The following is a 17,499-nucleotide window of genomic DNA, read 5'->3' as shown; positions in this document are numbered from 1 at the left end:
ATCTGGAGCCAAAGGCAATCGTACCCATGAATCTGAGCTGTCAGCTCAATTTTACTGAGAAGCCTGAACTTTCAGCACTGCCGTTGACTCATTTCTTGCATTTAGTCTTAATCACTTCTAAATAATTTAATTTTTACTAATGGAATCTGCAGGAGAGTGTGCTGGTGTGTGTCATATCTGCTTGACAAGCATTCAGATGGATGTTATTAAAGTTGACTATACTACGTGTAAGTATGTTCGATTTTACCAGTCAGACACACTTGTATACTTACATATACGGCATAAAGACTATAGTTCTCTGTTCAAATATTCATGTAAAGAGCAAAACAAAACTGGGGATGATGCTGCCATTCTAAAAACAGGTGCACAAGTTTTATTTCAAAGTTGTATATCCACAAACCTATAAACATACACAGTCTGCACAAGCAAGCTGCTGCTCCAGCAGGTTTGAAAATAACTCCATTAACCATTAACTCTTACTTGCTTCTCTTAAGGGCTGAGCATTCACTTTATTTCTTTATTTTATTTCTCCTTTTTTTTAGCATATATAAAAATATATATACATATATATATGAACATACAGCAAAACCTTCTTTGTCCCTGCACTTCACTCTCTCTGCCTACCCCTGCACTTTTCTCCTCTGATTTATCCTTGCTGTATTCATATAAACAATCGTACACTGGCCATAGAGCCAGTGCACATTCGCTGTGTTACACAGCTGCTTTGATTTTGCTATGGTTTTCACCAAAAGAACAGTGAAGGTCATGTCTTCCCAGCGGACACTCCTCTGCAGCCATGGCGGCTGGTTCTGAAACAATTTACGATTGAAATGTTATTACAAGGGCACAAACACTGTGTTAGTACTTGACTTTTCTATAAAAATAGAACTGCAAAAGCTTCCTGCCACCTCGATATTTTTATACGCTTGTCAAAACTTAACGATGAACACTAATGTGAGCATTTAAGTAAAGAGGAGAATTTCCAACAGGGTAAAGTGTACCTTACACCAGGGGAAGGTTAGAGAAGCAAAAACAAGGAATGAACTCTTCACTTTGTGTTTCCTTGGAACTTGCAGGGCCTAGAGGCATCAAGGTGAATGCACACAGAAGACGTTTCCATCTCTAATCTAAAACACACACTGTGCTTATACACTCCTCGTATGCAAACTCTCTTTCGATGACTAAGAGAGATAAGTGGTGGAAGAGTGGTCAGTTTAAAGCTCTGTTCCTGTGTTTTGACAATGATTTCAGGAGAAGACTGGAAGGCTAACACATGTGACTCTTATGTAAAGCATGTATGTATTTAAGTTGGTTATAATTATGTATGTGCAGTATGATGTTATTTATCATATACTATGTCCCACAGCTGACGGAGTCCCAATTAAACCAGCTTTGTTTGACTGGCCATCTCTATTCACCCTCTTTAGAGAAGTCTGAAGCTGGGCCCATGTCCTTTTAACCCTTTAAGACCTACCATAGAACCAAATCCGCCAGAGCTTACTTTATATTTTTACATGCTGTAGTGCCATTTTTGGGAGCATTTCAAGTTGCTATACATCAATACAACTGTTATAGCCCAGATTTTAATAATATGTATGCATTAAGTCCATAGTAACTAAATAAATTGCAAAAAAAATGGAAAATTGTTTTTGTTTTTTTAACATATATTTCTACTTAGAGAAATTTAAGAGGTTTAATCCTCAAAACTTTAAATACATAGTTTTGTCTTCATAGTTTTATTTTTCAGATACACCAATTTTTATATACTGCAGAAAAAATGAAAAACAATCCTATAATGCAAATTTGCAAAGAAAACAGCATGTGCATCAAAATAAACTATTTAAAGCCGTGCAATTTGAGTTCTAAGCATCCCAGAAACTATTCAGAAAAGCATGAAGTCAAACATGACTTTTAAAAACACCAGTATAGGCTTATAAGGCCTACAAGTAAAAAACTACATTTTCCGCGAAAATGAAGTCACTTCCGGTTTCGGGCAGATAATTGCGGACATGCGATAGTTCGTGCTGACATCTGTTTCAATGTAGGAAGTGTTATGAACAGCTGATCGGATCAGCAACGCCTGTTTCTGGAATATTATGTTTCTGTTCCTGCAAGCGCTTCTTATGCAGTTTTTGCAAAGCTATATGTGGAAGGAAACCGTGACCTAGGGCAAGCTGATGGCATAAGATGTAAGTACAACTCCTCTGGTTTCATATGCAAAAAAAATGATTGCTTACGTAGTTCCGGTTCCACGGGGATTTAAAAATAGTTACGCAAAACAGAGCATGCTGCTCCAACCGGCATTAAAGGGTTAAAAAGCAATTAGGGAAATATAACAGACCACCTAAAACACTTTTTTTTTTTTTTTTATCAACAACTGGTATCAAAGATCAGAAATGTTATATATATATATATATATATATATTACATTGGGTGGTGGTTAATTTTCATCTTGCTGGAAACTAAATGGGTGGCACGGGGATGTGATAGTGTGATAGTTAGAACTGTTGTTTCAGGTTCTGGGTTCAAATCTATTCTGGGGTGTTTCTGAGGTTTGCATATTTTCTCCTTTAACTCAACTTTCTTCCACAGTCCAAAGACATGCATCTCGTTAACCTGTGGTGTGAATGCTTCTGCCTCTGTGTGTTGCCGCTACAACAGTTTGGCGACCCACCAATGACCCTGAATTAAAAAGAAGAAAATGGATGGAAAATAAATAAGCTTACAGTTGTTGTTGTTGTTGTTGTTGTTGTTGTTGTTGTTTTTTCAAAAGAACACATATTTATCTTTTTATTTGTATTTTCATGACTTACGTCAAAGTTGTGACTTTGTTATTTAAAAGCAAGTTGATATTGAGATTTCTTTTACAGCACAAAATGTAAAACATAATTAAGATCACCTCATGCTGAAGTGCTTCTTCTACAGCAGCTGAATTCAAACTGAGTTATAAATGCAGATCTTAAAATTTGTGTTATCACCTAAATATAGAGATCCATACTGCCATGATAGCAACACATGATGCTATCGATGCTGGCTGCACAGTCATGGTGCAAATCTCCCTTTCCAGCACATCTCAAAGCTGATCTGTTGAACGGAGATCTGGTGACTGTGGAGGCCATTTGAGTACAGTGAGCTCATTGTCATGTTGAAGAAACCAGTCTGAGATTCAGTTCAAATCAAAGTAACAGTCAGCTCAGGGCACTTGGTGACATGATCTGAGCTTTGTGGCAAGGTGTCACAAAGCTCAGATCTTCTTCACCATCTTCTGATATCTGGTATCTTCTGTTGCAAGGCACTGTCGTAATAAAGATTCTTACATGGTCTGCAAAAACACTTGGGTGGGCTGTGGTGTTTAAATGCTAAATGGATATGTGCTTATACAGTACCTTTCTACTTAGGCCCTCAGAACTTCCTTCTACAAGTATCATTCACTCACACACACATTCATGAAGCACTTTTATCTTCTATCTATGCTTAAGGGCTTTTATCTAACATTCACACTCCAATGGTTGCATCAGGTGCAACTCGTGGTTCAGTATTTTGCCAAAGAATACCTCAACATGCGGACTGGATTATCCGAGGATCGGTCCACCAACCTTCAACTGGTGGACAACCCACTTTACCACCGGAACGAGTGATACCACCCAAATTTTAATTTTGGTGCTGTCCAGCAAGCACCGCAGCCCTGAGTAGTTGCTGATTCAACAGCCTGAGCAGTAAAAACTTCAGCAGAGGTTGAGCCAAAATGAAAATTGAGATGGCATTGATGCTGATGCCTGCTTTATTTTGTGATGTCATAGCCTAAATAGGTTTCTGTTTTTGTGCTGGTTTTAGTTCATGTCAAACTATGTGTGGTGCTAGAGCAGCTTTTCCACATGGGGCTCTAAATCTTCCGGTTGTTATTGTCTCAAAGGTCTGGAATGTTTGTTAAAAGGAAATAAATTTAGATACAGCTGAAAAACCACATGCCCTTATATGTTTATGTAGCTAGGGTTTACATAAATCTTTATGGTCAGTTTTACTCCTCAAACATGCACACACACTCACAGGCAGAAATGGGCAGCTGTAAAGTGCTCATTCAGCGCAGCAGCTGCATCAGCAGAGTAGAATAGAAAGCAGCGTTTTTGTCTGTGTGCATGGTTGAGAGAGAGGAAGAGAAAGTGTGCATGTGTGAGGAGTTAGGGGTGATGGGATCTCTGAGCAGACAGAGGGGAATCACTGGTGCTCTCAGTGTCCATTAGACTAACCTCATGGATCAATATTGATCCTTACTACCACCAAGCTCTGTCTAATAGGCTTCTGGCCGCCCTGATACAATGACAGCATTAGCGCACATGTCCAGATGGATGGATTTGGGGGTAGGAGGATGAACCAGAGACAGAACAAGAGAGAGAGAGTGTGTGATGAGAAGGCTAAAAGGATTTGCAGGTCCTGAGGAGAAAGGAGAGGAGACAGTAATGCCGATTATTTGCACAAGACATACAGTGAGAGTAAAAGAGAGAACAAGAGAGCAGCAGAAAAATGGACATAGCTCGCTTATGTCAGCAGAGTCTGAAGCAAGCTGCATTTTCAGTTAGTGCATGTTTTCCTGACTGACTGTTTTTAGAGAACATAAAGGGAAAGTGAGGAAGTCTCTGTACAGCCATAATTGTAAAAGCAGTAGACAACAGTATTTGTGTGCATTTGTGTGTTTGTGTGTGTGTGTGTGTGGGGGGGGGGGGGGGGGGGGAATGAGAGATTGTGAAAAGGGAAGAGTGAACTGTTTGTCTCGTCGTGTATGTTTTCCTGTCTGTACTTCTGCTCTGATGCCCTGTTGTTTGAATAATAAATAGTGATCAGCTGTCGCTGTAATTTGGCCACCTGACTCGTGTTATCTCTGAGCCAGCTGAGTGAATGGAATGAGGAAAAGAATATCTCTCAGACACAAAGTATTTCAGAAGTCTGAGTTGTCTTCCGTCACACTCTCACATCCTCCTTTTGGTAATTAAAAAAGTCAAAACTAAACAGATTGTGTCTCAGAAGCACACAGGACAGTGGAGTCATTAAATATAACTGCCCTCTAGATAGGAACAGGGGTGGAAACTGTTAAATATTGCCTCGGGCAAATTTGTCGTGAGTGACAGTCTGTGAAGAGTCAGACATGTTTGTATGCAAAGTAAAGGCTCTGAAACATATTAATCACAGCCATATATTACCAGGGTTTGAGGTGATATAAGCTACATAGATTTATAAGTTAACATACATTTAGATAGATACTTAGAATCCGGCATTATATTTCCTCAACTATACTTATGTGTAGTTTTGTATTATTTCACAGGATTCATTCTGTTTTACTACATTTAAGAGATACTGTACCACACTGTAGCTTTGGTTACACACAAACAAATGAGAAGATCACACATTGCCATGTACTGTTTAAACCAGTGCGTGAGTGCTTAGCCTTCAGTTAAATACTTTTGTGATTATAAGTATTTTGGCACTTTGATATTGCTACTTTTACTGAAGTAAAGCAAGCCAATACTTCTTGACTGTCCAATTATTGACACCAGAGTTGGAAAATCCTACAGATCTGAAAACGTTTTAAGAGGCTTCCAAAAAAGACATGATGAAAATTAATTTAACATTAAATTAATTATCTAAATATCTAAAATTTTAATGCAGTATAACTGCATACTTATCCAGTCATAATGTAAAGGACTTCAATCAAGATGGCACTCATTTGTACTTGACTCTGTCACAAATGTATTAATACTTTACATTAAGGACATCCAGGTTGGAATGAGCTCATCATTCATCATTAGTTCATGGAACCAGCTTTAAAAAAAACCTCAGCAGTAATGACAGTAATGGCCTATAATACCAAATGTTGCTACCACGATGAACTAAACATAACTTCCTTGTGGTTTCATGTTTGCGGCCTTTCAGATAAAGTGGTGACTTGCTTCTTGCTTCTTGTCTCTGAAGCTTAGCGTACAGGATGGATATCAACGAGGGTTAAACAGTCAAAATCAACACGTCTTTTTATGTATTTATTCTTTTTGCCATTTTTGGATCATGAGCCCTGAACTGGGGAAAGAGTTTAGTTTTGAAGGTGTTTTACATCTTTGAGTTTTTTATGATATAATAATAATGCCATCTTCATTTATTTCAGTCTTCTTCTAATAAACTCCTGCTGATAACACTAAGTAGCCAAGTTTTAAACAAGAATCTGGACACCGCTTTATCTGAAGGGTCACAGCCACAATAAAGTCATTAGGAAGTTATGCTAATTGTTGTATAGTTAATGCTGACCTTCCTCCATCAATTTGATTTATATCTAACAACAAAACATCCATTAAAATAAAGTCTATGGGTGCATGCAACAACACTTAAACCTGGTAGTTTGGTGCTTCATGGAAATCCTTATAATATAGCCTTTGGACTAGGCCTTTTTAGTTTGTTTGTTTCCTTCTTCCTTTTGCATCTCAGCTGGGGATAGATAAAGCCTGGAGGCTAGTCTTCACACCAGGAAAAAAGAAGCTGAGACACAGTCCGAGCTTTGTGCAGGACCTTGCGTATAGAGACCATAGTGTTTGGGTAACTAGGCAGTGCAGCTGGCCTTTCACGGCTATGCAACTTTAAGGCAGTGTTTAAACCAACATGCAAAGGACAAGTACCCTGTTCTTCAACACAAACACACACACGAAAAAAGAAAAGTGAACTGCAGGGAAATGTGGAAGTGATGAGGCTTTGGGATAATGTTTCAAACATGAAATCTGGTAAATCCTTAGTCATACTAATTAATATGCAGTAATAGAAGTCTAAATCGACGGATTTTGCTGTTACCATTCTGTTTGTTTGTCAGCCTCCCCCAAACCTTTATCCATGGAGGTTAGCAGGGGTCAGTCATGGTCCTGCCAAACTGTCGTTTTAGGAAATACATCATGAGTTGTACTAATTACTTTAAAAGTCATAAATATTATAAATGGTATTTTGACCTGATTTTTCAACAAAGAAGACAAAAAAATTGCCAGCAAATTCCAATTTCTACCCCCAAACCCCCTCCACAGCATTCCTATCATAAATTTGCTGCCTTGGAGTATACTGGATTTGTTTTCTAACAGTCAAGAGACATCTGGGATGGACACTTGCTTTTATGGGAAGCTTCTGTTATCAGATCTCTTCTCATGCTCTGACCCACGGTCCATTAGTTATTCCAAGGTTGGATCACTATACTCCGCTAATGCTCCCCTCCGCACGCACAGAACACATACTCGCCCTCCTCCTCACTTTCCATGCATGTACTGACAGATGCACAGAAGCGCTAATTTCATTTTGCTGCCTCATGTTAATGTATGTGCGTTAACACCTGCACGGCAACAACTGTCTGGTGTGGCAGTGTGAGCAGCAGGAGAGGGCAGCTTTCAACAAGAAGGCCTCCGATAAGTGTCAAAGCACATTTATCCCTGCCCTGAATTTATTGTTTTGGTCATTTTAATATGTGAACTACAAACTGAAAAAGCAGAGAATGCCATTTTTTTTCCTTCATGATAGCAATGGCTTTCATCCCACAACACTCCTCCCCTTCCCCCTCTTCCCTTTCTCTGCCTCCTGCAAGTATCCCTGCCCATCCCCCCTTCTTTAGTTCCCCTTTTGCCGGTATGGATCTGTGAAATGTTAGCTGGGTGTGCTGGTATGGCCTCAGCAAAAGCCATGGTGACATCAGAGAGATAGAGGCAACAGTTAACTCAGAAGATAGACCGTGTGCGGTGATTCATTTTGTTTGTTCAGTTGTGACGTGCAGGTTGCATACAATAACTGAAAATATTCCACCAGCTAGTGACCTAAAGGACATTGCCCTGTGTGGACATAAATAATCGACTGAGCTCTAACCCACTGACCTGTAGAGGCGGAGCCTAAATGAACGGACGCTTTTGATGTTGTGTAAATATTGATGCTCTGCTACTATTGCAAACGCAGCAAAACTGCAATTCAAATATAGATTTTTATAGAGCTGGTTGGGTCAGTGCCTTGCTCAAGCCTAAAAGAAATTTAAAAATCAAATGCAAATTACAACATTTCCACCAGGCCAGAGTGAATGTTTTTAAAAAATGCATAAAATTATGTAATGGATTTCTAGAACATTTCCCTTTGAGGCAAATGATTCATAAAAAGTCTCTGATTTGAATTCGAAGTAGATTTTGTGACACACAAACCAAATGGGCTCGTATTCACAAGCGTAATCTTTGTTATCAAACTTTTTTTTTAAGTAAAAGAATGACGGATGATGTGAGTCACAGCATAAAGTACAATTAATATTAGTAAACCAAGGCTTCAGATGCGTTTGATGCTGAGAGAACGTTTGAAAGAAAAAGAAGATCACTGTAGACTAAAACAGTCTCTTTTTATTCTCTATTCTGAACAATTGGTTTTAATTAAACAATCCTTACAGGTACCATTACTATAAAAGGCCAAAACACATCACGTCTTTGCATATAGTAATAGAAAGGATATTTGAGTTTCTAAAATCAAATAATATACTAATAATGACAGATTTTCCATTAAGCCACTTTGTAATATTCATCGGCCTCACACACACAGACACATTCCTTTATTTTACTGAACAATGTCGTTTTTGCTGTCCAGTATTTTTTTTTTTTTTTTGCCAAGCTGTCCAGCTTCACTGCTTTTCTGTACTCGAATTCCAAACTTCAGTCTCTTCACGGCACTTCCATCTCACTATAAATATCTCCCTGTGTCCCTCTATCCTCAAGTGGTTGGGCTTCGTTTTTGGTTACTCAAGAGAAAGCATCCTTTTTGCCTGAGTTGCCACTAAAGAGATTGCAGTGGTTACAGCATTTCAGAAAGCGTAGCTGTGTTTGTGATACCTCGACGGCTTTCTTGCACCACGGGGGGAATTATACTTGATTTGAATGATGCTTCCTGCTTTTAAGCTTCTTGAGTGACCTCAGTGCTCAGGCCATCCACCATGTCTGAGACTGCATCAGGAAATTCTGGACCATCCCCACTCAGGTTCAAGTCCTTTTTCAGTTCAAGGTCACTCGGCTCCTTGATAGGGATCTCCTCTGGCATTTCACCCCCATTAACACATTCCTCTGCCTGTGTGGCCATGGCAGTGTCAGGATCTTTACACTCCCCATTCACAGATGGAATTGCATCCTCGGTAACAGAGGGGCTCTTTAAATCTCCATTTTCCAACTTCTTTTCCACCTCCGGCTCTGCTTGAGGCACTGCTTCCACGGAGGGCTCAGCTGCCTTTTCAGATTCGACAGCAGCTTCGCACGCATAGGCGATGACAACCTCAGATACAAGTTCTGCTTCCTTGAGCTCATCTGGCACCTCAGTGCTGGGAGCTTCTGGTGTAAAAGATTCCTCTTTTGCAGCTTGATCAATGAGGGTATCCTCTGCGGTAGCCTCCGTGACATCAGAAGAGTCTCCTCCCACAGTCGCCACTTCACTCACGTCAGTGGCTACAACCGGCTCAGCTTCAGTTTCTTCCACTTGATCCTCTGTTGTAGCTTTCAAAGCCTCAGCCTCTTGCTCAGGTCCTGGCTCTGATGTTTGTTCCAGCTCTGCCTCTTGGGCTTGTTCTGTTTCAGGCTCAGGTTCTGTTGTCTCCACAATCTCTGGCTCTGGTTCCTGTTTTAGTTCTGGCTCCAGTTCTTGCTCAGGCTCTTCTTCTTTCTCTGGCTCCGCCTCTGGCTCTGCTGCTTGCTCTGGCTCTTGCTTGGGCTCTTCCTCTGGTTCTGTGGCTGACTCCAGCACTGGTTCAGCTGCTGGCTCAGCCACCGGTTTAGGCTCAGGGACAGCTGCAGAGACCACGGTCTCCTCCACAGTAGCTTCAGGCTCAGTCTCTGGGATGGGCTCTGGCGCTTTGGTGGCCTCTGACACCGATTCAGCAACTGCAACAGGTTCTTCTTCGTGGACCTCTTCAGACTTGGGTTCAGCTTCGACTGGCACAGATTCTTCTGATGTTGGGGCAGAAGGTTTCTCTGCTACAGCAGCCACTGCAAGGTCTTCTGGAGCTTGCTCTTGTACTGCTGCACTTTGTTCCAATACTACAGTTGCTTCTTCTTTTTCTGGAGCTGGCTCCTTTGATTCTGCACTTGGTTCTTCTTTCACTGGAGCTACTTCCACCACTGCCACGACTGGCTCCTCTACAACTGGAGCTACATCCTCTGGCGCTGCTTCTGCAACTGGTTCCTTAACAGTAGATGCTACTGGTTCTTCCACAGCTGGGGAATCTGATTGTGCCGCTGGTTCCTTCTCAGATTTTTCAGGTGCTTCTGACTCTTGAGGTACCGCTGCCTCTGCTGTCACAGCCTTTTCGTCTTCTACGTTGCCTGCCTCTGCTGTTGTCTCTTCTCCTGTAGGCGGGGCTCCACCTTCCCCTTTAGCAGAGTTGTCTGCACTTGCAACTGTTGCAGGGGATTCATCCTTCTTGTCTTTTGGATCGCTCACATCATATCCTTTTCTTTTTTTGCTCAGCTTGCCTCCCATGATGTTTCCTAGAGGAAAAAATAAGAAATTGATTGGTTTTTGGCCTTTTTATTTAGTCGTAAATGTTACGTTCATGTTCAGGGGGAGTCTAATATATGTTCATGTTCCCAGTACCCCTGATGTGACCCCATCCCTGGGTTGTGGATCAAAAGTCCTTGCACACACAAGGAAACCATACAAACTAAAACGTTCCACTAAATGGATGAAAATAATCTAGTATGTCTAGACTAAATACACGGAAAGCAGAAACGCCATAGTTTTGAAGCTTTTCTTAGATCTAATAGAAGCATATAATGTTCTATAATGTTCTAAATTTAATGAAATTACATTTAAATGACTAGAGGGAATATAAGGAGAAGTAAATGAAGAAACACTTTCATTTCAGTAAAGAAGTATCTTATGTTAAAGTAAACCAGAAGTTCAGTTAGGAAATGATGTCTGCCATTTGCAATTTGTCTGGAAAACCAATGTCAGCGCATGGGAACCTCAGTGAGATCAGACAACCAAGCAGACCCACTACCCTTTAAGGAATGCGTGGTGAGGATCAGCGCCAAGTGAACCCACAAGTCTGAGTTGAACATCTATGATGTAGATGCGCAACTATTTCTCCCTCAGTAGTGTCATAAGTTTCCCAGCGTGCAGGCAGCAATCTCCCAGAGTTTGTAGTTATGTCCATTCATCTAAACTAGCTGAGAAATGTGGATTTTCAGCACAAACCACAACTGTCATTCTGCCAGTACAGAAAATATGTTACAGACACGTACTTCCGTGTGATCATGTTTTGACTGTGGAGGAAGTGAAGTGTAATGATTGCCACATAACTTCCTTAAAGCAAAACTGGGAGTTCAGCCTTATCCCTGCAATTGGTTTTCAGCAAACCTTGCAGACTTTCTGAATATAGGCCTAAATTATTCATAAGAGTGGAGTACTTAAACACCCTGATTCCCACTAAAGATACAGACAGATTTTTTTTACACGGAACATTTTCATTTAATAAGGCAGAAATACTGTTCAGCGTTCTTGTTTGTTTGGTTGGTTGATTGTTTGGTCTGCAAAACTGTCACATGCTGGAGTTTTCACCTGCAGTGAAGCATGTTGGCACAGGTACGAACAACCCGGGAACTGTCCATAGTGCTGCAGGAGGGCATTAACGACAGGATGCGACACATACCGGAGAGCCAACCCAATACAGCAATTTGGATTCTATAAACCTTCCAATTAAAACAACAAAAAATAAAAACTGTATTTTTTTTTTTAATCTATTCCACTCGCTTCGTATCTTACTTGTATTATGTGCCTGATCGTGTTCGTGAGGATATTTATTTATTAATTTCTTTTAATTCGCCCATTCATGTTCCCAGTGTCACGGGGCCTCCCAGTCAGACAAAGCAAAATTTTATAATGTGGGAAGACTTCATATTTCAGACCACTGAAATATTCCAATCTAACAGTTTATTACTGTGTAAAGCCAATTTTCCAGTTGGTCAAAAAGTAGATAAAATTCTTCACGCTAAAACACTGGGAAGATAAAGGAGGCGTGCATGTAACCGGCAGCATGTGCCGGCCGGTAACAAAGGACTGTGATTCCTCGCTAGGCGTTACATCCCGATAAAAGTAACGGTTTGGACAAAGTTGACAGGGAAAAAAAAGACGACCCCAGGCTCGGGACCTACTTTAGTGCGGACTTCAATTAGTCGCTATAACCAGGTGGATTTAACGTTATGCTGGAAGATTTGAAGGATAAAGGCTATAGAGGGGTATACATCCCCCCTTTTCAAAGCCACCCACCCATCGCTTCCCTCAGCTGCTCTGCCCTTCTTCTTTTTTGTGTGTCCAGCTGCTTTGAAAATGCCTCTCGCGCGCATAAGCGTGCAAAAAAAATACGAAATTCTTTACAACAATGTGTTGACTGCGTCCACACTAACAACTTTATTCTGCGGTTTCGTTATAATGGCAGAAGGATTTCAACCGCCTGGCCTACTTTTAAAAAAGCGCTACTTGCCTGGAAGACGCTGATTCAACAACTGAGAACAAAAAAAGTCTTCCCTTTATTAAACACATTTTCAGCTGTAGTTTATAAAAATAAAGAAAAAAGCAGCACAGCAGGAATGATAAAAGCAGATAAACTAGATTCATCACAGGTAGGACGACCTTTCTTTCTTTCTTTTTTTCTTTCTTTCTTTCTTTTTTTCTTTTTTACAACATCGCACTGCTCGAAATTCAATATAAAACATTTTAAAAAATGAAATCTTTTTTTTTTTTTTAAAAATCATTGTGACGACACTTACCTGTATTTCTAGTGCGTAACCAGCTCGGCTTCTTTTGCAATCTGTGGCTGGATGTGGTAATGGAGGTAAGGCTTTTTGGAGTGACAGCTGCAGATTCCGCCCCTGCTCTCCGAGGTGCAGCCTGGGGTCCGTGTGTTGTAGACTATCCGACGAGTGCCCCTCACACAATTTTCTAGACATCTGTCGATATCACAATCCAGCCAACCCCACTACCGCTCTGTCTGCAATCTACACCCTCCCAGTCTTTAACCCCTCCTCCCTCGCACACCCACTCTGGCGAATTTGTTGTAGAAAGCCATCTGGGAAGTTAAGAATGATTATTAACGGACCATCGCTTATTACACTTTAAGAAACTGCATTTGTGTGTGAGGGTGCGTGTATCCTCTGCTTTTCCTCAGCCAAAAAGTAATTCTAAAAAATCAAGTTAGTGCCCACCTCCCCTCACAGAAGTATGGGTGTAATATAAATTATGCATGAGAAAGCTTTGTGTCAGTAAAACCACTTAAGCGCAACACACACTCACACACACTTCATGGAAAAGGACTCTTTCATGTTTTTTACCGTCTTTTTGTCAGCAAGAATCCTCCCTGCTCTTCTTTTGCCAGTTTGTCAGCAAATTATACTGTACATCACAGAAATAAGCTCAACTTTTAGGGCTACACGGTCAAGAGTATGGAATCCATAAAACTCTGTGTTTTTGAGTTGTGCTGCAATGTTGATACATGATTATTCACATATGTCACTGTGGGCTAAATCCGCCCACCAATCCACCCATCCATCCATAATGTGGGGACATAGAGAGTACGAGAAGTCCACTCCACACTTTGTAATATACACTGAAGCACTGAGTCTGTTAGCTATCTTTCTTCTAAGTGTTAATGGGACAAGCCTGGTGTGACTGACTTTAACAAATTCATCAAATGACCCGTTCAGATAAACATGTTGTCAGCCACTGACACGCTGGTATGCTGACGCAGGTGTCAGGTGAAATTGGGGCTTAAGAATGAAGTTTAATTTTTCTAAAACAACATCAATCAAAAGCTGGGGACTGAATCACTATTAGCAGTTTTAAAAAGTACTGTATCAAATTAAACTGCTTAAGCATGCTTGGCCAAACAGTCTCATCTTTTGGTGCAGAAGGAATTACATGTAGAAAAACTTGATTTGTTTTTTTATGACAAACACGTTTCTCTTTACTTTTTCTTTCCTTGAAACTGAAAGAAAGGGATTACCACTCATATGCGAAATGCGGCTGCCATGTTGATTGCATCATCCAAAAGTCCCCAACCTGCTATTTAATCACAAATCATCTGAAAAGCAGCCAGACGGGTTAGTAGGTCCTGTTTAGGCTATACCGAGGCTGAATTTCCATTCATTTAAACTAATTCATGTACGTGGCATCAACCCATGTACCACTGGGCTTTTTCTACTGCCACAACATCCGAAAATCCGTCAGCATTTATTCAGTGATGCATGTGATATCCCAGATATGTTTTTCTGCCCTTTTACTCTTATTTTAATCCTTTAATTCAACGGCTTTCTAAATAAATAGATTTACGTAGATTTTCAAAGGACAGACCACATTATTTAGGAGACAGCGCCCTCTCCTGGCAAAAAAGCTGATAGCACAAGGCAGCATCTGCAGCCAGAGACACATAATTAAAACAATATTTAATGCAGATATTTATAAAGCTATTTGCTCATTTATGAGATTTTAATAGAATTTATAAAAAATTCAATAGACTTTCAACAGATTTATACAATTAAATTAAACATATGCGACTGTCAGAAATATACCTAGCAAATCTATGTTCTGTACTCAATCTTCTCAGACATTTGAGTATTTTACAAGTTCTTCAAAGAGATGACAGAACAATTTGTAAAATATATCCTGCCACTGATCCCGGGAGGAGACACAAATCTCTTTGGGGTTTGGTCAGGAAGGGCATCAGCTGTAAAAAGAAAAAGAAAATCTGGCAAATAAAACACGCAGAGCTATCTGTGGTGACCCCTTGTGAATACAGGAGCAGTTGAAAATAGCTTCTGTCCCATCTACTTGTTCCAAATAGGACGAAGTTGTGCTTTCAAGCTTTACAAAAATAAAATCAATCTTGTTTGTTTTTCCTCCTGGCAGCAAAGCTAAACAGTGACAAAGGGGCAGCAAAGGCTGACTTTCACATGATGCAAAAGCTCTGGAATGCACTCCCTGGAGAATAACCACCATCCCAGCCAACCACTCTACTCCACATAGCCAGGACTCAAAGACATATGGGAAAATCACCCAGACTTTCTGTGTTAATGTCCAGAGCTCATCTGTCTGCAACTCCTGCTTCAGCTGAGCTAGACTGAAAAAATGAAAGAAACACAGAGAAATAAAGAAACAGGTGTTTGGAAGCTACAACATGATACGGGTCAATAGCTCTCCACTCAAGAGTGCTAAGGAATGTGCGAAAAGCCACAGCTCAGTAAGAGAGGGAAAACTCTGGACAGGTTTTCATTAGATTAGAGTTTCATTCCTATGCATAAATTAACAGTCAATACTCTGACCTATAAAACAAACAAAAACATATTTGTTCATTTCAGAATAGTCAGGTGTCCTTGTATGTTGAGCAGTTCAACTCTCAAAACCTGAAACTCTCCAAACATACCTGAGAGAAAGTTCACCTTGTAATGAGAGCTATCGAGCAGAGGGTGTGGCACACAGACATTATGACACCCTATAGTGTTTCACCAATAAGGAACTAGATTATTTTACCAAAGTTAGGTGACGCCTGTGCTGTACATGTTCACACTGTGCTTTTTTTTTTTCAAAGGTGTGTTGTTGTGCTCTGCCAAGTGAAAATGTCATCAGTGTTGTTACTGGTTAAACGTTATCACAGGTAATTCTCTCCCTGTAAGTAAAGGGTATAGTTTGAGTGATATAGTAATACAAATGTCACAGTATGCGGTGGCACACTATAGGAATTTGTAAAGAGGATCCAAAATGCAGACACAAAAGGAATGTGTAACCAAAACTTGGGTATTAACAAAAAGCGAGCCGTTTAATGAGGCTGGTAAAAAGGGTACAAACAAAGGGCAAAGCAAACTGAAGCAAAACTGACATTAACCTAAAGTGGGTGAAGTAAAGAAACAACATGAAAAACCTGGACATGAAACATAACGAGACAAATGAAGCAAAGCTGACTACATTGACATGGGACAGAGACCGTCAAAATAAAACAGGAAACAGAATGGAAAGCAGACATGACAATACAACTTCACAACATGGCCAAGAAGACAAGAAACATGACAGACTAACACAGAAGACCTAAGTGAAACATACATAAACTAAAGGCAACCAAAAGATAATCCAATTACTCAACATAATAAAGGAATAACTTAAGAACTCAAAACGTAAACTGAAAACGCTGGGTCACAGACCCTTGATCGTGACAACAAATGGGGTCAGTTATGAGTAAGTGAGTTTTAGTGTTATGCCTCAGCCATTCAGATTAATACAAAGGGGTGCTTTATTCCTCATATGACAAATTCAAACAGGCTACTACTGCGCTTTATGAACAATCATCTATTCTGATACTGAAACATTCTTATTTGGCAATCCTGAATTGCTCATATGTAAGAACTAGATAAATAAAAACTCTAGATAAATACTGTTATGTGTTACTCTGGCATTTTTATTTTCTAAATCATACGTGCATGTGAGCTCTATGCCTTAAAGATAATAGATCTTAAAGGCATAGATCCAGTTATCTCCTTTGATAACAAGTGACCTGTGAAGTATGCGGGCTGAGCTGATTTATGTGGCTTCTTCCTAAACTCCCTTTCTCTAGTCTTTCACAAAGAAAGCCTTGTTGTTCAACATTTTATTAATAAATGGTATTAATCAGGATCTAAACCTGTGTCATGTCCTTCTTTGTGTTCAGCCTTTGCCTTTGCCTACCCAAACCAGTATCTTGTAGTGTGGCTTGAGGCATGTCAAACCATAAAGCTCTCCTCTGTAGCACCCCCGTTCTGTCCGCTCCAGACTTTGGCACACCATTCAAGCTGTCTGTTGACTCTAGTGGAGTTGGAGTTGCTGCTGTTTTGTTACAGGAAGATTCCTTCGGCAATGGTCACCCAGTTTCCTCCTGCTTGGTGTGAGTATAATACAACTGAAAGGGAAGCCCGAGCAGCCCTTTAGGCCTTTCAACATTTCAAGATTTTTAACACCACGGTCATTAATAGTCTTTACAGACCACAACATCAGCTCTGTTTATTGCCTGGTATTTTTAGTGGAAGAGTGGTAACAACTTCATTGGGGTTGTCAGGTAGGTACCCTCCAATCCTGAGTGTTTTGTTGATTTATTTCCAACAACACCTCTTGAAGGGTGATGTCACCCAACCTCCACAAGGATGCCTTGGTAAGCTAATTGTTTCAGCATAGTTTATCTGCCTCTCCAACTTTAACTTACAGGAACTATAATATCTTCTGAGAAGACGACCATGACCAGATGCTTGATGGTCCAGGGAATGGGGGAGCGAAGACACTTGTGGTTGTTCACTTTCCTTCTAGGATGATCACCAGTTGTTGCAAGACCTGATTGTACGTACAGGTGTAGCAGCCTCGGGACAGGCTGGTTTTTGTAAAGATGTCCCTCAGAGTTGCAGGAGTTTGGAAGAGAGTACACATTTACAGTACACAGCATCTTCTCCTACCCACTGATTTAAGTTT

At 40.4% G+C, this 17,499-nt stretch overlaps 1 protein-coding gene across 1 annotated transcript; it reads right to left on the bottom strand.

The window, feature by feature from the left end:
• Positions 1 to 8,362: 8,362 nt before the first annotated feature.
• Positions 8,363 to 12,998, bottom strand: si:dkey-56m19.5 (uncharacterized). Its single transcript, XM_006780306.3, has 2 exons — positions 12,789 to 12,998; positions 8,363 to 10,508 (listed from the first exon to the last, which is right to left on the bottom strand). The coding sequence occupies exon 2, from the start codon at positions 10,498 to 10,500 to the stop codon at positions 8,929 to 8,931; it is 1,572 nt and encodes a 523-aa protein (XP_006780369.2). The 5' UTR covers positions 10,501 to 10,508; positions 12,789 to 12,998; the 3' UTR covers positions 8,363 to 8,928.
• Between the last annotated feature and the right edge of the window lie 4,501 nt (positions 12,999 to 17,499).

Source organism: Neolamprologus brichardi, chromosome 1 (genome assembly GCF_056152115.1).
Source record: "Neolamprologus brichardi isolate AB-2024 chromosome 1, ASM5615211v1, whole genome shotgun sequence".
NCBI classification, from domain to species: Eukaryota; Metazoa; Chordata; class Actinopteri; order Cichliformes; family Cichlidae; genus Neolamprologus; species Neolamprologus brichardi.
Note: the sequence above shows the minus strand (reverse complement) of the source record. Positions and strands in the feature narration are given on the sequence as shown.